The sequence below is a fragment of the Natator depressus genome, chromosome 9 (assembly GCF_965152275.1).
Source record: "Natator depressus isolate rNatDep1 chromosome 9, rNatDep2.hap1, whole genome shotgun sequence".
NCBI lineage: Eukaryota > Metazoa > Chordata > Testudines > Cheloniidae > Natator > Natator depressus.
In genome coordinates, this window is record NC_134242.1 from 52972103 (window position 1) to 52997875 (window position 25773).

General features: G+C 47.8%; 1 protein-coding gene across 1 annotated transcript in view; it reads left to right on the forward strand.

Moving 5' to 3' along the window:
• The window catches only part of SLCO2A1 (solute carrier organic anion transporter family member 2A1), an 87409-nt gene that overhangs the window by 56118 nt on the left and 5518 nt on the right, over nucleotides 1–25773 (forward strand). The window contains exons 6-11 of the mRNA XM_074964178.1: nucleotides 1294–1427; nucleotides 3984–4065; nucleotides 5447–5611; nucleotides 6671–6860; nucleotides 13949–14105; nucleotides 19305–19474. Of these exons, the coding sequence (XP_074820279.1) occupies nucleotides 1294–1427; nucleotides 3984–4065; nucleotides 5447–5611; nucleotides 6671–6860; nucleotides 13949–14105; nucleotides 19305–19474 (898 nt within the window). The remainder of the gene's footprint in view (nucleotides 1–1293; nucleotides 1428–3983; nucleotides 4066–5446; nucleotides 5612–6670; nucleotides 6861–13948; nucleotides 14106–19304; nucleotides 19475–25773) is intronic.

The window sequence follows — 25773 nt, forward strand, 5'->3', positions numbered from 1 at the left end:
CTTTAACTCCTTCACCACTGAGTGGCTTCTTGGGAAGAACTTTGAATCCTGCATAGTTAGATGCTGATGTAACTTTTCCAGGCAGTCCCAGAGTGCAGGGCTGTTTGGACATGGAGTCCTAGGTTAGGCTCATCTCCATCAGATCATGGGCTCTTTTTAGTGTCAGTGAAGGGTTAAACCTGCATTCTGCACTGCTAGTGCTTGATCCTGCATCCATTACAAATAATGACAGAGCTCCTGTTTCCTTCAGTGGCACGGGATCATCAGGTAGATCCCAGGCCCACAGCAAGCCCCGCACAGACTCTGGCCTTGGCCTAGAGATTAACTGCAGGCCTTGAGACCCCACCAGTCATCAGGAATAGACACTACTCATAGTGCTAGGGGGTTCTCTGCTAGAAATGACAGCAGCTGCTTTGCTGATGACACAAGGCAGGCAGGGCACCATGAACCCTCAGGCCCATGTCCAACTCCTCTGCCAGCTTTGCTGTGCCCTGGACCAGATGGACACGCAGCCTTGCTTGGACCTGAGCCTGGCTGTGCCTGCATTGATGAGGCTGTACGGAGCTGTTGAGCGCACTCCCTGGGAGGGATTCCTGGCCAGTCAGCATGCTGCCTTTGCTTGGCTGTGAGTAATGGACTCCAATGGCTCACTTCATGTGTTGGCTTTGAGAACTCCTTCGGTCCTGCTGCCTACATTCAGATGATGTGTTCCAGCGTGGGCCTTGGCCATTCAGAACTAGCTCCTGGCAGGGAAGGGGGAGAGTATGGGGAAAGGCCCCTCTGTAGGATCAGCTGGCCATGAGCAGTGACCCCCGTGGTGTGGAAACATTTAGGGACAGATCCGTGGCTGATATAAGTCTATGCAGCTGCATTGACTTCAATGAAGAATGTCTCTGTGACTTCAATAGAGCTATGCCTATTTACCGCAGCTGGGGATCTGGCCCTTAGTCTATTTTACAGGAGGCTTCAGAAAACCTTCTTGCTCCCCTAACCCCTAAGAAGTGGCTTGGAGTGGATTAAATTTTTTCTCTTTGCTTTTATTTTGGGTCAAGAATGTGTAAAAATAAGAACTAGTTAGGACAACCATGCACAGGGATTGAACCTGAGACCCTGAGACTAACACATGTGAGTCTCTACGTTCTGAGATAAAAGACTGGCGCTGGTGAGTCAAAGGCGGTTGCAAACTCATATATCTCTATACATAGTGTAGCCACCTAGGGGGCCAGAGCCATGTTGTGCTAACGGGAGTTGTGTTAGGGCACTGGGTAACTTCACTCCTCCCTGTGTTTTCAGATCTCATAAATTTGACACCACACGACCAACGCTGGATTGGAGCCTGGTGGCTGGGGCTGCTCATCTCTTCAGGCTGCCTGCTGCTCACCTCCATTCCCTATTTCTTCTTCCCTCGGTACATGTTCAAAAGGCAGGTAAGACCCAGGCATTGTAGGGGCAGAACATCATCTTGCTCAGAGCAGGTTTGTGGTGTTTTATGTGGTGATACATGTCTCCTTCCAGGGCAGTTATGGGGAATGGAGACAAGGGATGGTGGACAGCGTGGTGGCCATTCCGATATGTGCTTGTGAATCTTGGCAAGTGAATCTATAAGGGACAGACTCCTTTATTTTCTTGAAATTAACCTGGGCAGAAGAGAGAACCAGAACTGGCCTTGGGCAGGCAGGTGGCAAGCTGAGACTTCTTCTTGTCTGCTTCTCTGTCCATTTGGTTAACTCATCCTCCCTGCACCCCATTCTGTCTGTTCTGTCCACCTGGTGAATCCTTTCACACACTAGACTGGGAACTCTCTGGGGCAGGAACTGTCTTCTCTGTTACTTGTTGCTATGGTGCCTAGCACAACGGAGCCCTGGTCCTTGCTCAGAGCTCCCAGGCAGAGGCGACGTGGCGGAGGGCATGTGGGATCACATGCCTTCCCACCCCAGATTTGTTCTTTGGCTTGTATTGAGCATGCCCACACAGACTGAGCATGCTCAGTAACACTGTTGAAGCTGGCTGCCCTCACTCTGCCTCCCACCTCCCCCCACCACACACACTATTGGCAGGCTTGGGTTGTCTCTGCTCCCAGGTGTTTGTAATACAAATAATGTACAATAATAACTGGATTTCTTTCCCCACATGGAAGGTACTCTACACTGCACTGTTTCCTCTTGTTTTACCACTAAAACTTACAATGAATGAATATCTGATTACCAAACTATGTTACGAGTTGGTGATCTCAGTCCACACTCCAAATACAGCCATTACACTTGGCACCTGGGTGCCAATGTCATCCCACTAGCTGGGCAGGGATATTAAACCTCTCTAGATCTGGGCCCGCTGGGTCAAGGTTGAGGCATGTTGGCTGAGCAGTGTGGAGAGGCTCGTGATGTCTCTGGTTTGTGGATAAATGGAGGAGTTTCATACAACGCATCACTAGCCTGTGGAACTTATTGCTACAATCTATCACTGAGGCCAAAAACTTGTCAAGATTCAGAGAAGGACTGGACATTTATATGGATAATGAGAATATCTGGAGATATACAGAAAACAAGAGTTTTGGAAGTGACATAAGCCCTCCTGCTTCAGGGCTTTAACCAAGCTCAAAATGCTCCGCTTCAGGAAGACGTTTTGCCTTGGGGCAGGTTAACCCATAACTGCCCACTGCAGGAGTCCTTCCATCTGAAGCAGCTGGTGCTGACTAGCATTGGGGACAAGATACTGGAGTCAATGGACTGCTTGCATTTCCTATGTTCCTATTTCATTCACCAAGGCTGTCAGTCTTTTATCACCACTGCATTCACTTAGTTGTATTTTTGTGTAAGACACTATCCTCTCTGTAGGAATCGAGGTTTCACTGCACCTTGCACCAGTCTCGTTAGCCTCTTTCCTCCCATCTCTTTGCTATGGCCCACCTTGGCATTCTCCGCTTTCTTGCCCCTTCTCTCCCTCCCCTTACAGTGGCATCACCACCCCCATCCTTGTCCTGTCTTCTCTAAGAGCATGCTCTCTAACGATAACAGGGACACCAGCAGAGGGCCCCAGGGGTAATTGTTCAAAGTGGAGCTCTGCTGTGGGGTACCAGCACCACGCCGAGCTGTGTAGCAGAGCTGGTTGGGAATTTTTCCACAATGCATTTTTTGGGGGTCAGAAATGCTGATTCATTGAAACCGTTTGCAGGAAAGGGCCGGTCTGGACAAATTCCCCATTTCAAGAACAGTTGGGGGAGGGGGGAAGGTTTGAAATTGTCAAAATGTCCCGTTTTGATGTTTTCAACATGAAAAGTTCTATTTTTTGGTTTGAAACGGCTCTTCATTTCAAAATTTAAGTTAATTTATAGTTAAAAAAATCAAAATTGAAACAAAACATTTCATAATTTTCTTTCAACTGACCCAACTGGAATCCCCCCCCACCCCCGATATTTGGTTCATGACAATTTTTGAGATTTTTGACTTTTCATCCCAATTTAGGATGTGAATTTTTTTCAAAATCTCTCAGACAGGAAAACTGCTTTCCATCCAGCTCTACTCTGGCACCTAATGGGGGCAGACTCGAGAAGCCACTCAGATAATTAACTCCTTCACTGCCGCAGGCTGAGCAAGTGCCTCAGCCTTGGCAAAAGATCAAAGAGAAGCTTAGCTCCAGCAGGCGGAATGCCAGGGGACACAGCTGGCAATGTCCAGCTGCACCAGAGATGCACATCTCCTTGTCTTCCCCTTTATGCACCCTGGGGCACTCCCTGCGCTGAGCACCACAAGGGTTGAGTTGGCTCTTGTGTCGGAGCAGGCCGGCCAGTGCTTTGGAAGGGGGTGTCTAAGCTTTCTTGATTGTCACACTGCTGCCTATGCCTCTTTGTGTGACCACAACTGCATGACAGCAGCCTCTCTGATACAATTATGGGGTAGTTTCCAGCACCCATCACTCACCTGGAGAATGCTAAATGTCTGCCAGTGCCTCTCGGAGTAAGCTGTGCTTCTCTCTGCTCTCCCCAGGATGCAGGCGCCGAGGCAGACATGCTGAAGAAGATGGAGAAGGCAAAGGCTGAAGAAGTCTCCCTGACGGAGTTCATTAAAAGTAAAGGGCTCCTGTTCTAGTCTTGCACTTTAACTGTTTGAGTGGCTGCTAGTGCACTCAGGAACTGGAGTGACTCACGCAGCCAGCACACTTACCACGGCTAGGCAAGCACTGCGTAACTTCCTGGCACATTGCTGCCTACACTTCTTAGGCCTTGCTAGCAGCACTCACAGCTAGTCTAATCCGGAGCTGAGGGACAGATCTTTCAAAGTGTGCCCAAGGCTCATATTCAGAAGTGACTTTAGTCTCCCCAGTTGCAAGTCAATGGGACTTAAGCTCCTATGGCCCAAGTCTCTTTGAAAGTGGGCCTGAGGCTCCTAAGTCACTTAGGCACTTTGGACAATAGTACCCAGCGTGTTGCTCCTGCCAAACTCTGCAGGGGATACAAGGTGCAGATCAACGGCAGTAGGCACTGGGTCTACCTTCAGACTTGTAAATGTGATCTAAGCCAGCCTGTTTAAACGTAGCTCTCTCCAGAGGAAAGGGATCTCAGGGACACAAGTGCATTCTGACACATAGCAATTACATGTTGTTAGCAGAGGACGTGCCACCCTCCCTCCGGGGTAGCACACTGCACCACTGCTTTGCTTCCTGGGAGCTTCCAGACAAGGATGTTTCCTCTTCCTCACATGGACAAATTGCCTCTAAAAAAAGGTGGTCAAAGTTAAGGAGGTGATTAGTAGAATGACAGTGGTCCATAAGTGACTTGGGGTCAGTCAGCTGTCTGTGGCATATTGCTAGGCTGGCCAGTCTGATGCAGGTTGTCTCAGATTGGCCTTTAGGAATAATAAATTACACTGTCATTTATTCAAATGAACAAGCAGTTAATTTTCCCTGCAATCAGAGTCCAGCAGTTAGATCTTCACCTGGTGTAAATCAGCATGGCTCTATTAAAGTCAATGGAGTTTCATCAGTTTACACCAGCTGAGGATCTGGCCCACATTTTAACAAATCAGCATGACACAGCTAGACAATATTACAATCAGGGCGGGGTGTCTAAATTCAGAAGAACAAAGACACAGAAAGAAGGTCGATGGTAGGGCTCGAAGCAGCCTTACCTCCAGTCTTGGCAGTTTATAGCCCCAGCACCTCTGGGCTTGCTGCATCAGTTATGAATGTAAAAAAATTGCTTGAGCCCCAGCACATAATTGCTTGAGCCCCCGGGACCTCTTTCATTAAAAATTAAGCATTGCCCACCTCCCTATTCCAATATGACAATTCTTCTGGGACCTGTCTCCAATAGCGGAGCCCACATGTGCTCCAGAGGTTCCTGTATTAAATCATCATAGAAAGGCTGTTTCTAAGCTTTCTTTTCATAGGACGAGCTGTTGGCATGACCTCTTCCTTGATAAATTACTTCTTCCTTCTTGTTTCCTTGTAGAATTCCCTCGGATCTTTCTCAAGCTGCTCCTCAACCCCCTCTTCATTCTCCTGGTCCTGGCTCAGTGCAGCTTCTCCTCAGTCATAGCTGGTCTCGCCACCTTCCTCAACAAGTTCCTGGAGAAACAGTATGGCACCACGTCTTCCTATGCCAACTTCCTCATTGGTGAGACACATGTCCGTGTCCCCGTGAAAGGGGGCGATTGGCCCTGAATTCAAAGGGAAGATTTGAAATGCAGCAAATGCATTCACAGATGGGGGGCACCCAGTCCATGATTTCCAAGGCTTTTTAAAATATAAAGAGGGAAAACATGGGAAGTACATTCTCCTGGCACTGCAGCTGGGGAAGGATGTAGGCAAGATTCAGAGACTTCCACCCTCTCTGGTCTTAAGCCAATCCAAGTCATTTCCCTTTTCCTGCCCTGAATGTTTGTGAGGATGAGGCCATGGTGACACCCATCAGTCGGGTTGTCCATGGTTGACCTTATTGTTAGTGGGCTAGAGACGGCTCTCATGTACACCATGTGACCCATTGACTTGGGTAGGGCAAAGTCAGGTATATCTTTCAAATCAATTGGTTAGAGAAAGTGCGTCAGTGGAAAAGTATCTTACACCAAATTTGACACTTAGTAGATGTGTAAAATTAATGTAGTCTCCCTGCCATGGTCAAGATCCTCTGCCACGCTACAGCAAAGGGGCTGTGAAGTCAGTTTAACAAGCCACCTAGGAATTCCCCTAGCCTCGAGAAGAACAGAGCTGGCCTAACGATCATGCATCCGATGAAGTGAGCTGTAGCTCACGAAAGCTTATGCTCAAATAAATTTGTTAGTCTCTAAGATGCCACAAGTACTCCTTTTCTTTTTGCGAATACAGACTAACACGGCTGCTACTCTGAAACTGGTCATACATTGTTCTCCTCACAGCCCCTGACTTAGGATCACAGCTGGGGAAGAAGGAGGCATGGCCAAATTGGTGCAAAGGTGCCGCTTAGGGTTTATGAAAAATAGATGTGATATCATCACTGAAACTTCCCAGCCTGGGGTAACTAGTGCGCACCAGATACTGTGGCAATTAATTGGCCTCAGGAGATTGAAGGGTCTGTGGTTCTCCCTCCCACCACAAATACCTAGCCAGCCCTGCTCCTCTGAATGTCAGTACTGAATGGCTCTTGGCCAGGAGAGCTCTCCCCATGCACTCATGGCTGCTGCCTCTTCTGTCGTTGCAGGAGCTGTGAACCTGCCCGCCGCTGCACTGGGGATGCTTCTAGGAGGAATCATCATGAAGCGCTTTGGCTTCTCCATCAAAGCCATCCCACGGTTTGCACTGGTGGTGCTCCTCATCTCCATCCTCTGCTGCCTCCCCCTTTTCTTCATGGGCTGCCCTACACAGACCATTGCTGGGGTTTACCCACCCAGGTAATGCAGGGCTATGCCAGATGAGGAAGGCTGGCTGAGAGTATAATCCTGCTCGGACCATTAGAATGGGTTTCGAACCTAGGACCTTCATTGCTAAAAGCAGGAGCCTCTCCAACTATAGCCAAAGGAGTTAATCTCTTAACCAGCAGCAGTAGTAGACTCTTATCTTCTTACACTAGAGGAGGCCCCAAAGTGCAGAGTGGGAATTAATGTCCACCAAGTACTCAGATTAGTTCCACCTCTCCTTCACTCTCTCCCTTACTCTGCTTCTTCTACTTTTCTCTTCCCTTCCTTCTTTGGCCAATTCTTTGTCTTTCCCTCCTCTCCCCTCACTTAGTCCCTGGCCCAGTTACAGCTCTCACAGAGCCCACAGCCTTCTGTTTGTTTATACTCCAGCCACACTACAGTTTGACCACACCACAGACACTCCACTGTACAAGGCCATGGCCACCTAGGGACTTCACGTTTGCCACGGGCCACTCAGGAGTTCATGATGAGAAGAGCACGGTGAGGCCTTCCCATAGCCATCCCACAGCACACACTGGCTTCCAATCAGGCCCGGCAGCTCACCGCTTCTCCTTGTAGCAGTTGCAGGAGGCTCTCCTCCTCACTCGCTCACTTCAGCCAGGTGCAGAGGGAACCAGGCTATCCCCACAGCAGGCTCTCACATATGCAGCCCCCATAGCACTGACACACTCATTTGCCAGGCAACACTAACCCTCCACGTTGGTCCCTTTGCTACCTTCTGCTCCTCGAGATTGCATATCTTGGGATGAGCCAAATCAATCGTATGTCCCTGCTGTGACAGCGCAGAGTCTCACAACCACCCAGAAGAGGAATGTTACACACCTCCCCTCGGTGGGCTCCCCCAGGACTGACCGAGCAGGAAAGTGTTTGGAAAAGGGCGAGTATTCTGTATCCGGCTGCCTCTGAACCAGGGGGTGCCACTGTGCAATGACATCATCTTCAAAGGGCACTCTGAATGCTGATTGGCTGTCAGGGTTAGCACATCCTGGGAAGTGCCCCCTTTCAGAGGTGGTCCTTCCAGGAGTCTCATCAGAGTATGGTCTCTGTGTCTGTTGGGCATGTGATCTATTTCAGCACCATTTCCCATCTAATGTCTGCAGCTGCTGGCTATAAACATAACCAGTTACTGGGCTCAATACAGGGGTAACTGTGTGACATTCTATGGCCTGGGCTATACAGGAGGTCAGACCAGAAGATCATTATGGTCCTTTCTGGCCTTTAATCTAGGTCCAACCTGTTGGGCCTAGATATACCGGCCAGAGAATAGAGAGGGTGTACAGCACAGAACACCCCTTTCCAAACAAGTGCAGTCCTAATGTTTACCTGGTGACTCCCATATCAAGCAAAGCTACCTCTGTAAGTTTCATCCTTACATTTCTATAAGGGAGAGGGGCTCTGGCTCATGGAACACCTGCCCAGTCAGAAGGCGTTAGTACAGCCAGCTGGCTCTCGCACTCCTTCTCTCAGAAAGTAGCCTCTCTGGCTGTGTGAGAGGGAACACTTGACTCTTATTGTCCCCTTTTACTTATTTAAGATAAAGTTGCACTTGGTCTCCATCCCAAGCTCGTCAGTTTCACCTTATTCAGACCATTTCCCAGCTTACTGCCAATATCTTAAGAAGGGGATTCCACACAAATGTTTCTCTTGGCCTGTGATAACCCAGGGGTGTGCTGCTTGCAAACAGGAGGGGCCAGAGGCTGGCCACTCTATCCATTCATCCCCCTCCTGCACCCTACCATAGTTAAACAAAAACACATATTTCTAACCAAGGAAAACGACACCAGCACTCGGCAAACAGACCTCTAGGCAGTGGCTGGCAGTGTTTGTATGGTGCTCTCGAGATCTGCACTGAGTGTACTTCGTTAGGAGTGGTTAATAGTCATTGGGAGTGTTGGCAATTTTAAAAATCTACTAGTGATCCCCAAAAATATTTGTCTGTGTGTGGAGGAGCTCTAATTAACCATACAGCACAGTGTTCAGCCTGTATTGTTTGGATTCGGGGACGGGGGCAGAGGGGAGGAGGAGGAGGGGAGAGGAAGCTGGTAGAGGATCTAAGAGACAGGAAGGACAGTTTTGTGGGTAGGACACTGAGCACATTACCACTGCAGTTCCAGGCCACGCACCTTCTTTGCAGTCTGAGATCAGAGTCTGGACAAGTGACGCAGAGCCGCGGAGGGTTGGGGCTTACAGGCTCTTTCGAGATGCCATTTGGAGCTATGGGTCAGCACACCTGTGCCCTCTAGTTGTGTCAGGATTCACAAAGATGTTCGTGTCTGTCCGGTCGCTTTCGGGGGGCAGGGCAGTCAGCTCGGGGGGCAGTGTCTGCTGACCAGGCGCTGGGATTGAATTACCCCCATCACTTGCTGGCAATTTGCTGTGTTTTGGTGGAATGCAGGGAGCAGATGCCACACTGCTGAGAGATATCTGCATGCTGTGATGCTGTGCATTGAAGTCTGACTTTACCTAATTCCTGCCTTGGAAATGCTGGGGCAAGGTCAGGGAACGTGGCCCTTGGACTCCAATACATTGCCGGGTGTTGGTGATGGTTTTTAATTTTATGTTTTAATTTGAGATCATGTTCCTCACTGTTCCTTCCCAGCTTGAAGGCGTGTGCTGGAGTTTCTCTGATAATTGTGTAACACTGACAAACCCCGGTCGTCAGTGGGCGGGATCAAACCTGGGACCTCCGGAGCTAAATGCATGAGCCTCTACTGCATGAGCTAAAAGCTATAGGCCCATTAGCTAAAGCTGTAGAGCAGACTCTAATCTCTCTCTCTCAGTGGTCTCGGTGCCACTAGCTGGGACAGAGCACCACACCCAGGAGGTGTGTGGGTTACAATTGCATGGGAGGAGATGGCAGGTTGGGAGACTATGGTGGAGAACAGGCATTTGCCCCTTTGCTGCCATGTCTATGCAGCCTGGGCAGGACACGTAGTGAGTTCCCCACTGCTGATTTTAGGGAACTGCTGTACACAGAATCCCTGACTGGCAGAAGTGGAGGGATCCACATTTTTTGTCAATTTGAGTGAGGAGGGCAAAATCCTACAGGTCAGATAGGGCCAGGAGAAGGGATTTAACTGGAGACTGTTTCTAAAGAGAGATAGGCCCCCTTCTGCCTCATAATGAAGGCTCAGTGAACTCAATCCACTTCCAGGGCAAGGTTTGGGCTCAGCACTTTCTGGCTATTGTTTGAGCCACTCCAGACACTGTCTCTTCTCCCCAGTGGCTCCCTTCATCTGCTCCTCTCCTTCCCCTGCAGGTTCCTTGGGTCAAACCAACTATCAGGCTAGTCAAACTCTTACTATGGTCTGTTGTCTATTGGCCTATGCTTTCCATTCAGGGATTTCCCTACACCCCCCCCCCCATGAGGGTGTTTACCCCCCCTGAATTTCCCCAACCCCCCCCCCCATTTTGTGAACTAGTTACATGCAGAGTTGCCAATTTAATGATTGGAAATTTGAATTGAAATTGAAACATTAATACATACTTTAAAAGCATATACAGTGTATGATAAAATACATGTATCTGAAAAAGTATAATAGATTTGAAAAGTATGAACATAGACTAGCTTCCTTGTACAGTGCATTCCTTGTCAGTGCATTCATTTTGGTGATGTTGGCTAACCTAATAATTTCAAATTATGATTTGTAAGCAAAGTCTAAATGAGTTCTCCCTGACAGCTAGTGATGAGCTGGAGGCTGGGGGGAAAGGCTTCAGGACCAGATTGTATTTACATTCATACCTAATCTACCTAGGTATCCAGCAAACAGAGCTGTGTTGCCCAAGTGATAGATTTTGGCTGGGGTTGGGTTACAAATCACTTGAATGCAGGGGAAGAGGTATAATGAAGTGTTGTTATTCTTATTGTATGAGTAAAGTGCAGTAGAACTGTACTTAGCCTGTGCTGATTGAGGGCATCGAGAGAGAGAAAGAGAGAGAGAGAGAGCGAAGGTGGGGACAGGTGTTTTGCTTGATGCTCTGCCTGAGTCACAAATACTATTAGACCTGCCCCTCTCCACTGTTTAAAGACAGAGCTGATTAGGCTCCATGGATAGTCTTTGTTTTGTTAAGTGATCACTACAGCTGAAATCACTGATAATCAGGTCTAAGTGCTTAGACCTGCTGTGGGACAGTGTTTCTGTGGAAGAGATAGCCCAATCTGCACTAGCTGAGAGCTCAGCTAAAATCACTGACAGCTGGGTGAAACCTCCAGAGGCCGACACAGAGGTCGCAGTGGCAGGTGGCAGCAGAAGGTGACGGCGCAGGGCCATTGGCAACAGAGCGATGGAGTGAATGGTTGCACAACAAACAACAGTGGCCAGAGTGAAGAGTGAGCAGCTGGAGGGACAAACAAGGTGCCTTCTTGCCCCCCACCTGGGAGATGAACTCATGTGAAAGCACCTCTGAACTCTGAGTCTCCACTGACCAAGGACAACACCGGTGAGTGTTAATGAGGCTGTTACATAACACAGTTCATGTGAACAAACACGGCTGTGGCATCATACTTTCTATTTAAGCAAAAGATACCACACACTACAAACTGGAGGCCAATGTTAAGTGCATTGTCACTTGTCCATCCTGAAGTTGAACACTGGTTCCGAACAAGACCAGAAAATGCTCACTATCTTTCTGCAAGAAACTCAACTGACTGGCTAGACGCATGTGGTGCAACAGTGGAAGACTCAACAGTTGAAAAAGTGAAGAACTCTCTCACCACATTCAGAAAACGTGCATACATGGCGATGAATGCACTAATGCAAATGGTCATCAAGTATTAATTCATTCTGTATGTTATCTTGATGTCAGTGGTAGGCCAGTAGGTGCATTTCTAGATGTTCAAGTTATAGAAGACAGATTGGCTAGATCTGTGACAACCCACATCTTAGAAGAGTTAAATGCTTGTCAACTGGACCCCAAACAGATGGCTGCTTGTGCATTTGATGGAGCTGCAAACTTCTCTGGAAGACATGGTGGAGCACAAGCTTTGCTCAGAGAAAAGTGTAACCCTTGTCTCTCCTATACACACTGCAGAGACCATGTACTCCAACTAGGGCTAGTACGAGCTGCAGATTCTCCAAAAGATATTTAAAAAGCTATACATTTAATGTCTTCATTATATTCTTTTTTTCAGCAAGAGTCCAAAAAGACTGAATATCTTGGAAAATATAGAAGATACTTTGGGACTGAAGTTCAAAGTAGTCCAACCTGGGAAAACCCTCTGGCTTTCTCATGAGCAATCCTTGGCTGTTGTCTTAAAATTACTCCAGCCATTATTACTGGCTTTGGAAAGTATCTACCAAGATGGGATGGATCTAAGTAGTGAGGCTGGTGGATTACTTTTGCTACTATGTTCAGAGAAGACTATTGCCATTCTCTCTCTTGTAAATCTACTGTTGAAACCACTTGGGTCATTAAACAATGCTATCCAGGCATCTGCTACAACAGTAGTAGATCTTTGTCCAGCAATAGAAGCTACATTTGGATCAATCAGAGAGCTATCCATTGAAAAAGTACTGGAAGAAGCAAAGACTTCAGTCCAGAAGTTGACTAATGAAGGCATTTATATTGAATCCTTAAGTGAAGAGGACAAGAAGTGTTTGTTAAGACAGCTGAAAAAGTACGCAGACTTGATTCTTAAAAATCTACAACAGCGACTTCTAGATTCTACTCAACCTCTATGTAGCTTTTACAGATCCCTGTCTTATAAAACACCGACAGTTGAGTAGAGATAGGCACTACCAGCAATGGGGCTGCCATGAGCTCAGGACAGAATAGAGAATTTGAACACAGAGTGAAATCTATGACGAATGAATGAAGATTTGACTTCAACTTCTTTTTTATCATCACTAGTGGCTTGACCCAATCTTTACGCTATGTTTCCTGGGCTGAAAGAAGTAGGAATTCATCTCTTGCTATTCCCAGACACAACAGCTAAAGCTGAGCGTTCTTTTTCATCATTGAATAGAATTTTGTGGGTTTTTTTAAAAGAAGTCGCCTTCTGTCTGATCATGTGAATGAACTAATGAGCATATCAATTGAAGGAATGGACGTACCGGACACACGAGAAGCCACCAAAGATGAATGCATTGCATTCAAGAAGTTCATTAACAGAGTTGTGCATAATTATAATAAGAAACCAAGAAGGATGTAGATGTAGTGATTCATAGAAGTCTTGAGTAGCCAACTTTAATTTGTGTGATGATTTTAAAATCTAATAAAAGGATCATGAAACATTTTTCAGTTTTTACTATGGTGCCATACAGCCCATCTTCACCCTCACGGTTTCACCCCTCATTGGCCCTGACCCTCCCACCCCTCTACCCCTTCCCCGTAAATTTGAACACCCCCCATAATTTCAATTCCTGGGGGAAACACTGCTTCCATTGCTCTGGAAATCTTCCCCACCTCAGTGCCAGCAGCCCATGAGCAGTGGAAAATCCCTTTTACCTGAAAAGCCCCAGCTGACTGTTAGCTATTTGCTGCAGGAAGTAAAGCATACGCAGTCTGTCCTGTCATCCACCACGCCCTAGGATTTGACTGAGAGTAATCCCTGAAGATGGATTACTGGGTAATATGTTACTGCAGAAGTTTACTGCTCCTCCATAGTGCTAAGGAAAGAAAAATCAGTGTAGTGAATTTTGTCCTGTGAAGTTTAAATGCAGCCTTTGCCTCAATTTGTGTGTTTGAGCTAGCATGCTTCCAGTTTCAATTCTGATTGAACTGACTTTCCCCACACTTCTGATTTGGATGCTATGTGGTTTCAGACAGATGCCTTAGCCCAATTAAATTTCTCCAGGTATCTGATTATTAGTTTTCCTCCATAAAAAAGTGTGTGAATGTTTGTTTGCATGCACATGCGAGTAATTACTGCTAAGTTCACTGTAAACTTTAGCAGTACCTGCCGGGGCATAGGAATCAGGCACAAGGCCAGGCTACTGCATGGCAGTGACCCAACACAAACAGAGACAGGGAGATTGGTTAACCATGCAGAGAATTCAACAGGGTGGGTTTTTTTCCCCATCCTATTTTCTTTTCTTTTCTTTTTTCCATTTTCTTGGCAGTACATCGAGTTCCCAGTCACAAGCTAAGTGCCCCACTACGTGCTCCTGCTCAGAGTACCTCTTTCACCCAGTCTGTGGAGACGACAACGTGGAGTACATCTCCCCCTGCAAGGCTGGCTGCTCGGATTCCATTAATTCCTCCACGCCCAAGGACATGGTAAGTAGCAGCAACTTGGATTCCAGGGGAGATGACGCACTGCTGAGCCATCTGGCCCACAAAGTCACATTGACGGGCCAGAATCTAAACTGTTTTCTGGAAGCTCATAAGATTAGGTGTCAGGAGCCACCTCTAGCTATGGTGATCATTTTCTCAGAATCAAAACCCAGGGTGCTTTTGTGGTGACATTGTTGTGGGCTGCGAAACAGTCCTGACAAAGGGCACTTCTCTCCAAGTGTGTGCTGGTGTTGCCATGCCAGCTTCTGACTCACCAGCAGCATGTGCATACTTCTCTGTGCACAGGACTTTCCCCAGTAGCTTCATGTTCAGAATAAGGTGATCACAGAACACTTGGACAAGTATAATTAATGTTGCCTCAAAGCAAAAGAAGAGCTTTGATGAGGCCTGCAATCATTTGACTTTCTTCCTCTTCACACCAAACATGGTTTATCACCCCGGATGCCTGTTCCTCTGGATTATTGGTTCCTTGTTAAACATTGAGCAAATTCTGCTTGGCATAGTGATACATCTCGAACAAGCATTATATAGCTATTAAACATTTCTAAAGTTTTAATCAAAGCAATGAAAAATGGGGACATTTCCAATGTCCTGAAAGCTGAATAGCCCTAATCTTTTTAGTGTCTCCTCGTATGAAAGCTGTTCCATACCGCTGTTCATCTTTATTGTCCTTCTCTGAACCTTTTTCAGTTCCTCTGAGTTCTTTTTGAGATGGGGCAACCAGAACTGGACACAGTATTCAAGGTGTGGGTGCACCATGACTTTATATAGAGGCATTATGATAATTTCTGTCTTATTTTCTCTTTCATAATAATTTTTAACATACTGTAGGAGTTTTTGACCACTGCTGCACACTGAGTGGAAGTTTTCAGAGAACTATCCACAGTGACTCCAACATCTCTTTCTTGGGTGTTAACAGCTAATTTAGACCCCCATCATTGCATATATATGTATAGTTGGGACTGTGTTTTCCAATATGCATTACTTTGCACTTATTGCCATAGAATTTTATCTGACATTTTGTTGCCCAGTCACCCAGCTTAGTGAGATCCTTTGTAGCTTTTCACAGTCAGCTTTGGACTTACCTATCTAGAACAATTTTGTATCATCTGCAAACTTTGCCACTTCATAGTGCACCCCTTTTTTCCAGATCGTTAATGAATATGTTGAACAGCACAGGCCCCAGGACAGAACCTTGAGGGACCCCGCTGTTCACCTCTCTCCATTGTGAAAACTGACCATTTATTCTTACCCTTTGTTTCCTTATCTTTCGACCAGTTACTGATCCATGAGAGGACCTTCCCTCTTATCTCATGGCTACTTTGTTTCCTTAAGAGCCTTTGATGAGGGACATTGTCAAAGGCTTTTTGAAAATCCAAGTGCACTGTATCAACTGGATCACCTTTCTCCATGTGCATGTTGACTCCCTCAAAGAATTCTAATAAACTGGGGAAGCTCATTACTGTTTAGTTTGTCAGTCTGTTCTAAAACCTCTTCTATTGACGCATCAGTCTGGGACAATACTTGAGATCTATTGTCCAAAAAGAGTAGCTATGATGTGGGAATCCCCTTCGCAGCCTGTGCGGTGAAGACGGATTCAAAGAATTTATTTAGCTTCTCTGTGATGACCTTGTCTTCCTTGAGCGCTCATTGGCCCCACTGATTGTTTGGCAGGCTTCCTGCTTCTGATCTACTTGCATTTTTTTTTGTTACTGTTGGTTTTTGTGTCTTTGGCAAGTTGCTTCTCAAATTCTTTCTTGGCCTGCCTTGTTACACCTTTACATCTTATTTGCCAGAGTGTGTGCTCCTTCCTCTTTTCCTCATTAGGATTTGACTTCCAAATTTTAAAGGGCACCTTTTAGCCTGTAATGCTCTGCTGTTTAGCCAGAGTGGCATTCTTTTGGTCCTCCTGCTATCTTTTTTCATTTGGGGTATACATTTAGTCTGAGCCTCTATTATGAGGTTTTAAAGTACTTTGCCTGCTGCTACAGTTACAACCTACAGGTCTGCCTGGGAGCAGCCATGCCCCAACCCTCCACCTGGAGGATGTTAGCAATAGCTCACTTGAGACACATGAGGCTCTGCCCCTGAGGTCCGATTGGCAGCATCCCAGCATGGCTGGTTGGCCTGCTGGCCCCGTTTAAGCCAGCAGCAGGAAGTTATCTGAACTAGTGGGCTCCACCCTGCGCTGGACTCTGTGCTTTGTGCTTCCTGCTTCCCGCTCCTGTGTTCCCGGCTTGATCTCCTGGTCTGCTGACCCACCTGGCCTGTTGGCATCTGATTTATGGTTCTTGACCTACAGTTTGTCACCTGCCTCTGAGCACATGGTACCTGACCAGCCTGACTCGTGGGTCAGCTCTCCAGTTTGTCTCCAGCTTCTGACCTCCTGAAGTCCTGACCCAGCTGGCTCTTGACCCCTGTCTTGTGACTGTGGACTCTGGGTTCTGACTGCTAGGTCTGCCGCCCACAACCCAACTGTGACAGGCACTTTACCCTCGTGACTGCTCTCTTTATTTTCCATCTAACTATCATCCTTATTCTTGTGTAGTTCCCCTTCTTAAAGTTAAATGTTAGTGGGGTGGGGGTTTTGGTGTATTTCCCCCCTACAGGGATGCTAAATGTATTTACCTTATGGTCGCTATTACCAAGTGGTTCAGCTATCTTGGACCGGATCTTGTGCTCCACTTAGGACTAAATCAGGAATTGCCTCTCCTTTTGTGGGCTCCATGATTAGCTGCTCCAAGAAGCAGTCATTCATGGTGTCTAGAAATTTCATGTCTGATTCATGTCCTGAGGTGCCATTTACCCAGTCACTATGAGGATAGTTGAAATTACCCATTATTATGATATTTTCTGGTTTTGTAGCTTCTTTAACCTCCCTGAGCGTTTCACAGTCACTGTCACCATCCTGTCAGGTGGTTAGTCGTATATTCCTACTGCTAGACTGTCAGGGTCCCCCCCACTCTGAACTCTGGGGTACAGATGTGGGGACCCACATGAAAGACCCCCAAGCTTAAATTCTACCAGTTTAGGTTAAAAACTTTCCCAAGGCACAAATTCTTTTCCTTGTCCTTGGACGGTATTGCTGCCACCACCAAGTGATTTACAAAAAATTCAGGGGAGGGTCACTTGGAATCCCTATCCCTCAAAATATCCCCCCCCCCAAGTCCTTTCACCCCCTTTCCTGGGGAGGCTTGAGAATAATATATAAACTAATTGCCTTAGCAATGTGAGTACAGACCAGACTTTTATCTTTAGGACACTAAAATCAATCAGGTTCTTAAAAGAAGAACTTTATAATAAAGAAAAACGTAAAAGAATCACACCTGCAAAATCAGGATGGAAGGTAACTTTACAGGGTAATAAAAAGATTTAAAACACAGAGGACATAGAGGACATAGACTCTTATTATTCAAGCATCAAATTTCTGTCCATAGAGATACTATGGTTCTGTTTGAGTCATTTCTGATTTTCTCCTTATTTGGCTTATGCTGTTTTAACATATAGTGCCACTCCCCCACCAGAGTAACCTACTCTGTCATTCCTGTATATTTCATACCCTAATATTACTGTGTCCCATTGATTTTCCTCATTCCACCAAGTTTCCATGATTCCTGTTATAGCAATATCCTCATTTAATGCCAGTCACTCTAGTTTACCCATCTTAGTATGTAGACTTCTCGCATTTGTATATAAGCACTTGTATGTTTTATCAATATTCAGTTGGTTATATTGAAATGGATTCTTTTACATTTGACTGTTCCTTACTAGCTCCCACCTGTACTTTGCCATCTTCTTTCCTATCCTTTTTACAAGGCTATGGAGTTCCCACTTTAATAAATTCATCCCTGAAGGATGTCTCCGCCTGAACCGGGTGCTCCTCTGCATCTATCCGCTTTCCCCAGCCCTTAGCTTAAAAAATTCTCCACAACCTTTTTAATTTTACATGCCAGCAATCTAGTTCCACTTTGGTTCAGGTAGAGCCCATCCTTCCTGTAGACGCTCCTCCTTCCTCAAAAGTTTCCCCTAATAAACCTAAATCCCTCCTCCCTACACCATTGTCTCATCCATGCATTTAGACTTTGCAGTTCTGCCTGTTTTACTAACTCTGCATGTGGAACTAGAAGCATTTCAGAGAATGCTACCATGGAGGCCTTGGACTTTAATCTCTTACCTAGCAGCCTGAATTTGGCCTCCAGGTCCTCTCTCCTGCCTTACCCAATGTCATTAGTACTTACATGTACCATGACCACTGGCCCCTCCCCAGTACTACCTGTAAGGTTATCTAGATGTCTTATGAGATCCATTACTTTCACATCCAGTAGGCAGTTCATCATGCCATTCTTCTGGTCATCACAAATCCAACTATCTATGGCTCTAATAATTGCTTCTACTATTATGGCCTGTGTCATCCTAATAACTGGGTTTCCTGCCCTGGAGGGATATCCTCAGTGCAAGAAGATACCATGACATCATCCAAAAGGTGAGTCTCAACTATGGGATCATGTCCCTCCACTCCAGCTTGATGATCTCCTGCCCCATGACTTTCATCCTCCTTGACACACAGGGACTGTCAGACAGGAGATGGGACCATTCTATGCTGTCCCTAAAAGTCTCCTCCCTGAATCTCTGTCTTCCTATGCTCCTCCAGCTCAGCCACTGTGGCCTTCAGAGCCCGTACTCTGTCTCTGAAAGCCATGAGTTTCCTGTACCGCATGCACACATATGCCATCTGCCCACAAGGCAGGTAATCATACATATTGCTCTGAATGCAATAAACTGGGTAGCCCTTTGCCCTGCTGCTGGTCTGCCTGCATTGTTGTACTCTTGTGGCTTTTTTATGTAGCCTAAATTTTCGATATGTTTGTTAGGTGTTTTGTTTTTCAGTAGGACTTTTAGCAACTGTGTGTGATCTAGGTCTTTCTGGGCTATGCAAGGTTCCTACTGAGCAAGCATCACTAGTAAGCACTGAATGATGACTTCACAATATTATTTTTTTAATATTGGCCATATTCTGCTCTCACTCCTGCCACAGGAACTCCTGCCACTGAGGCCAGTGCCATTATTCCATGGAAAACTGGTGGGAGAAGAGAACTGGGATAGTTAGAGTCCTGAAAAGTCTGCTCCAGATATACTGATCTCAGGAGATGTTTTACTGTCTTTTTTTAATGCCCTAAACAGATCTACGTGAACTGCTCCTGTATCCACACCAAGAATGGACAGTCCTCAGCAAAGACAGGTTCCTGTCTGGTCAGCTGCTCCCATTTACTCCTTCCTGTCATATTCCTCATCTCGTTTGCTGCCCTGATAGCATGCCTGTCTCACAATCCCCTCTACATGATGGTATTACGGTAAGTGACAAAGTTCAGTTTCATGGGACCTCATATGAAGTATCACATGCAAAGAACTGGCAAATTTCCTCCCCACCTATGACCAGGTCTTCTGTTTGGCCTCTCTGCACTGTCTGCCTCCTTCCTGACTGCCTGGGGTGACACACCCTCCTTGCCCATGTATAATGGTCTTTGACTGTTTGTGGCACCCCTACATGGACTTTTGAATTGGAGCTCAGGGAGGGCAGTTGGGGAACTCTTTCTCTGACATGGTCTGCTGGATGTGGAGTTGGGGATGCTATATGGGCTAGTGGGATGAGTATCTGTGTGTGGTGGGGGCTCCAAAAGAGTTAGACTTTATGCGGCTGCATAGGTCACACAGCCTAGGTCTATCACTGGCAAGAGGCAACTAGGAGACTGGGTTTGGTATGTTGTCTTTTAAAGAAAGGCCAAGAAGTGTGGGCCAGGTCTTCAGCAGGTGCTGATTGGCTGAGCTCCATGGGAGTCAATATCAGAACTAAGGGATATCAATGGAGCTACATGGACTACATGGCAGCTGAGGATCTGGCCCTGTATCTTCTTAGGCTCGCAGTCAGAGGTGAATTAAGACTAAACCCAACCCAAATCCACCAACTTTTTGGACCCCCTTAAGACACTGGGCTCCCCAAGAGCCACTTCCTCCTCACTGAATGTAGCAGCCCTTGCCTCTTTCTCATTCCTCTGCCCTTCATCCCCATCTGCCCACTGCATGTTTTTCAGTCCAAAGCTACTTTCTTCTCCAGATCAGAATTCACCTATCTCCTCCAGTCCTGGCCAGAGACCCCGATTTCCAAAAGAATAGCGTCCTTCATATGCTCAAGGAAGGTGTGAAATTGCTGCATGGCCCCAATGGAACTTGCCTGTTAGCTATCTGAATATACCAAGTGTGGCAAATTGCCGGTACGATTATGATGGGTTCTGCACTTCCTCTTCTTGGGGGGGATTCAGGGTGCAGTTTCCTGCCCCTGAGCTAGGGTATTTACTGTCCCACTAGTAACCCAGAGAAGGGTAGTGGAGAGGGAGGGACCCGGGCCCGCCCTCTACTCCGGGTCCCAGCCCAGTGTCCCTAGGGATAGTGGTAAATCACATGAACTAGTGCTTCCTTCCCCTGGGCTACTTCCCTCTCCGGCTCTTCAGCTTGTGGGGCTTCCTGCCCTCTCTCTCTGCACAAGCCGGGTGTCTCTTTACCTAGGGTCTTGGTCTTCTAGCCAGACACAGCACTTCTCCAAACTCTCCTCTACTTCAACTCCTCCAAACTGCTCTCTGCTCCAACTCCTCCAAACTGCTCTCTGCTCCAACTCCTTCCCCTGGCTGATTGAAGCAGGGGGGTTTTTATCAGGTGACTAGCTTCAGGTGCTCTAATTGGCTTCAGGTGCTTTTAATTAATCTATAGAAATCTTTCTTCCCTCTACAGGGAATAAGGCATCTCCTCATCCTGGGACTTACATATCTCTCCTATATCACTCTCCTGCTGCCTTCTGGCCATGCTGTATCACATTTCCTCCCCCCCTGCTCAACACCATGCTGTTGGGCTACTTGGGACGAGAGGCAATGCTTTCGTGACAAGCCATCTGCGTTGCTGTGTTGGCTTCCGGCCCTATGCTGTACTCGGAAATGAAAGGGTTGCAGAGATAGGAACCATCTAGTCACTCTTGCATTCTTCTCCTTATTTCTTTGCATCCACTGGAGCGGGGTGTAGTCTGTCACCAGGGTAAATCGCTGCCCCAGTAGGTAGTAGCGGAGAGTTTCAATGGCCCATTTTATCACCAGACATTCCTTTTCAACAACGGCGTACTTTTGTTCCCTGGGGAGGAGCTTCCAGCTGAGGTACAGGATTGGGTGTTCCTCCTCCCCTACCATCTGCGAAAGGACGGCTCCTAGCCCTACTTCCGAGGCATCTGTTTGTAGGACAAATTCTTTCTTGAAGTCTGGGGCTATGAGTACTGGATGGCAGCAAAGGGCTGTCCTTAAACCTGCGAATGCTCCTTCTGCTGCATCAGACCATTTTACTATCTCGGGGTCCCGAGCCTTTATCAGGTCCGTCAATGGCCCTGCTCTTGTGGCAAAATGAGGAATGAATCTCCAACAGTACCCGACTAACCCAAGAAATGCTCTGACCTGCTTTTTACGGACTGGCCGAGGTCAATCTTGTATTGCCTCCACTTTGTTCCACTGGGGTTTTACTAAGCCTCTCCCTACTACATACCTGAGGTATCTCGCCTCAGCTAGTCCTATCACACACTTGAGAGGGTTGGCAGTGAGGGCGGCCTTCCGCAGGGCGACTAATACCACTTCTACTTTCCCTAGGTGCGTTTCCCAGTCAGGGCTATGGATGACCATATCATCTAAGTAGGCGGCAGCACACCTGGCATGGGGTCACAGCAATTTATCCATAAGTCGTTGGAATGTTGCAGGGGCCCCATGGAGTCCGAAAGGGAGGACAGTGTATTGGAACAGGCCATCAGGTGTAGAGAAAGCAGTCTTCTCCTTGGCGTTCTTGGCCAGGGGAATTTGCCAATATCCTTTGGTCAGGTCCAGAGTGGTTAGGTATCGGGCCTTGCCTAACTGATCAACTAGCTCGTCGACACGTGGTATCGGATAGGCATCGAATTGGGATACTTCATTCAACGTCCGGAAGTCATTGCAAAATCTCAGGGTGCCGTCAGGCTTGGGTACTAGGACGATAGGGCTGGACCACTGGCTGTGGGATTCTTCAATAACCCCAAGTTCCAACATCTTCTTCACTTCTGTCCTAATTTCCTCTCTTTTAGTTTCCGGTATCCGGTACGGTCTTATCGTCACCCTTATTCCGGGCCTGGTGACCATATGATGTTGGACCAGTGTCGTAAAGCCCGGCTGTGTACAGAACACATCTTGGTTCCGTTGGATCATATCAATGACCTCTGTTCGTTATTCTGGGGCTAACTCGGGGGATTATCCTCACCTGCTCCTGTGGGTCGTCCGTCTGAGGTGGAGCTCTCCGAATGACCAGGCGTGTCTCTCGGTCACGCCAGGGCTTCAGTAAGTTTACGTGGTAGATCTGCTCTGGTCTTCGGCGGTCTGGTTGTCTGACCTTATAGTACACTTCCCCAATGGCTTCCACTATCTCATATGGCCCATGCCAGCTGGCCAGGAGTTTGTTTTCTGCTGTCGGCACTAGCACCATCACCCGTTCTCCCAGCTGAAATTTCCGTACTTTCGCCCGGCGGTTATCATATGTCCGCTGCGTCTCTTGTGCTTTTTCCAAATGTTCTCGTACTATAGGGGTTACTATAGGGGTTACTTGAGCTATTCGCTCTCCCATCTGTGTCACATGCTCAGTGACATTCTTTCCTGGGTTGGGTTGTTCTTCCAAGTCCTCCTTGGCAATATCTAATATTCCGCGTGGGTGCCGTCCGTATAGTAGCTCAAAGGGAAAGAAACCGGTGGACGCCTGGGGACTTCCCGTATTGCAAACATTACGTATGGTAGAAGGGTATCCCAGTCTTTTCCATCCCATGCTACCACCTTCCAGATCATACCTTTAAGGGTGCGGTTAAACCGCTCTACCAGTCCATCTGTTTGTGGATGGTAGACTGAGGTCCATATGGCATGGATGCGGAGCAGGGTACCTAAGTCCTTCATTAATTTCAACATGAAAGGGGTTCCTTGGTCAGTCAGGATCTCCTTAGGGATGCCCACTCTGGCAAAAACCTGAAGTAGTTCTTTTGCTATTGCCTTGGATGTGGGGTTTCTTAAAGGAATGGCTTCTGGATACTGTGTGGCGTAGTCAAGGATGACTAATACGTTTCAGTGGCCCCATGCTGATCTTTCCAGCGGGCCCACTAGGTCCATGGCTATCCTTTCGAAAGGGACTTCAATAATAGGCAAAGATACTAATGGGGCCCGCAAGTGAGGTCGGGGGCTATGCAACTGGCATTCCGGGCAGGAGGTACAATAATGTTGGACCTCCGCGCATATTCCTGGCCAAAAAAATCTTCTTAGGACTCTATCAAGTGTCTTGTCTACTCCTAGATGTCCCCCCAAATAAATGACTGTAAGCTAACTCTAGTACTGCCCTTGTGTGTTTCCGTGAGACTAAGAGCTGCTCTACTTCTTCCCCTCGAATTTGCACTATTCGGTACAACAGATCACGTTTGATCACATAATATGGCCTTGGGCCTTTGGTCTTTCCTTCCACGGGTACGCAATTTACTTCCACTACCTCCTCCCTCACATTTGCATATAGCAGGTCATTGGCTTGGTCCTGCCCGAAACTGTCACGTACGGTACCGATTTGACCTAACTCCAGGGGACCTATTTCTTCTCCGCTCCTTGGGTGGCCCCTACTTGGGCTAGGAACTGCCTCTGAGTCTTCACTGGCCTGAATTGTCTCCTGGCCTCCTGAACGGGTTCGCTTACCAACAAGGGAGGCTTTCTGGTTCTCTGCTAGAATCCTGGTCCCTAGCCTTTTATCTGTCCTCTTTTCCCACCTAGACTTTCAGGGTTTCCCGGGAGATGAAAATAACTCTGGGGCAAATTTGGCAAAAATTGGGGTGAGACTATCTGTAGGTGCCTCCGTCTCAGCCCGGGGGTTGCTACCCTCCCCTTGCTCTACTGGGGGGAGTAAGTTCTCAAACCCGGGGAAGTCCCTACCAATTAAGACCGGGTAGGGGAGCCTAGGGATCACTCCTGCAGTTACCCTGGTAGTGTTTCCCTGGATCTCAATCCGTACTGGGATTGTGGGGTAGAAATTTACGGTGCCATGAACGCACGATACCCCTGTGGTTTTGGCCCGGGTTAGTTGGTCCTGCCCCACCAACTTCCCCGAGACCAGTGTGACAGCACTCCCAGAATCTACTAATGCTATGGTCGCAATACCATTCATCTTTACTGACCTTGTATACCCATGTGAGGTCATTGCAACCTCTGCCAGGTCGATTAGGCCACATTGTTCCCCAGGATCCCCCAGATTGCACTGCATAGGCTCTTCCCTGTTGGGGCACTGGGCTGCTATATGCCCCAATTCCCCACACTCATAACACCGACCCCTTATCCCAGTTGCCGCCCTCTGCCTGGGGCTATTTGGTCAGCCCCCCAGCCCTCTCTTCCCAACCTCCCAAGTCCCTTCTTGGCCTCGGGCCATTCCTCAGTGTCTTTCCTCCCAGTTATGGTTCTTCTGTAGTTCTTGACAATCCAGGGCCTTGGGTTTGGGGCTGTCTTTCTGGTTTGCTGTGTCTCACCCCCTGGGGTCTGGAACAGTTCCCGGGTTCCCAGCTGTCTTTCCACGAGGGAGACCAACTCATCGTAGGTAGAGGTGTCATTCTGGCCATCCCAAGCCCGAAGTCCTGGTGGTAGCCCCCTCATATACCGGTCCAGTACCAGGAGCTCCATCATTTTTTCAGAGCTGAATGCCTCAGGGCACAGCCATTTCCGGGTCAGGTGGATCAGGTCAAACAATTGCAATCGGGGTGTCTTTTCCTCTGTATACTGCCATTCATGAAACCTCTGGGCTCGCAACGCCGTGGTTACTCCGGATCTGGCCACAATCTCTGCCTTCAGCTGGGGGTAATCCTCCGCAGTCTCTGCAGCCATATCGTAGTAGACCTTCTGGGCCTCTCCACACAGGAACGGGACGAGGATACCAGACCACTGTTCTCAGGGCCAGGCCTCCCGCAGGGCTGTTCTCTCAAATGCCAGGAGGTTCGCCTCTACATCATCCTCCCGTGTCATTTTCTGTAGGCAGCGGCTGGCCCGTAGAGTCCGGGTTCCGTCGCAATTGTGGTTCTGTTCCATAAGGGCCTTCATCTGGTTTGCCAGCTCCTGTAGCAGAGCTCAGTCCTGGGCAGCCTGATTCATCAACAGCGGATTAGTCTCCTGCACCCGAGTCGCCTCCTGTTGGGCGGTTGCTTGGATTTGGGTAGCCTCCTGTTGGGCCGCAGCAGCTTGTATTAGAGCCTTGACCATATCATCCATCTTGAGGACGGGATGGTTTTGGTTAACCCTGCTTTAAGTCCCTAGCACGGAGATCCCACTTCTCACACCACGTGTGGCAAATTGCCAATACGATTATGATGGGTCCCGCACTTCCTCTTCTTGAGGTGGGGGGTTCAGGGTGCAGTTTCCTGCCCCTGAACTAGGGTATTTACTGTCCCACTAGTAACCCAGAGAAGGGTAGTGGAGAGGGAGGGACCCAGGCCCACCCTCTACTCCAGGTCCCAGCCCAGGGGCCCTAGGGATAGTGGTAAACCACTTGAACTAGTGCTTCCTTCCCCTGGGCTACTTCCCTCTCCTGCTCTTCA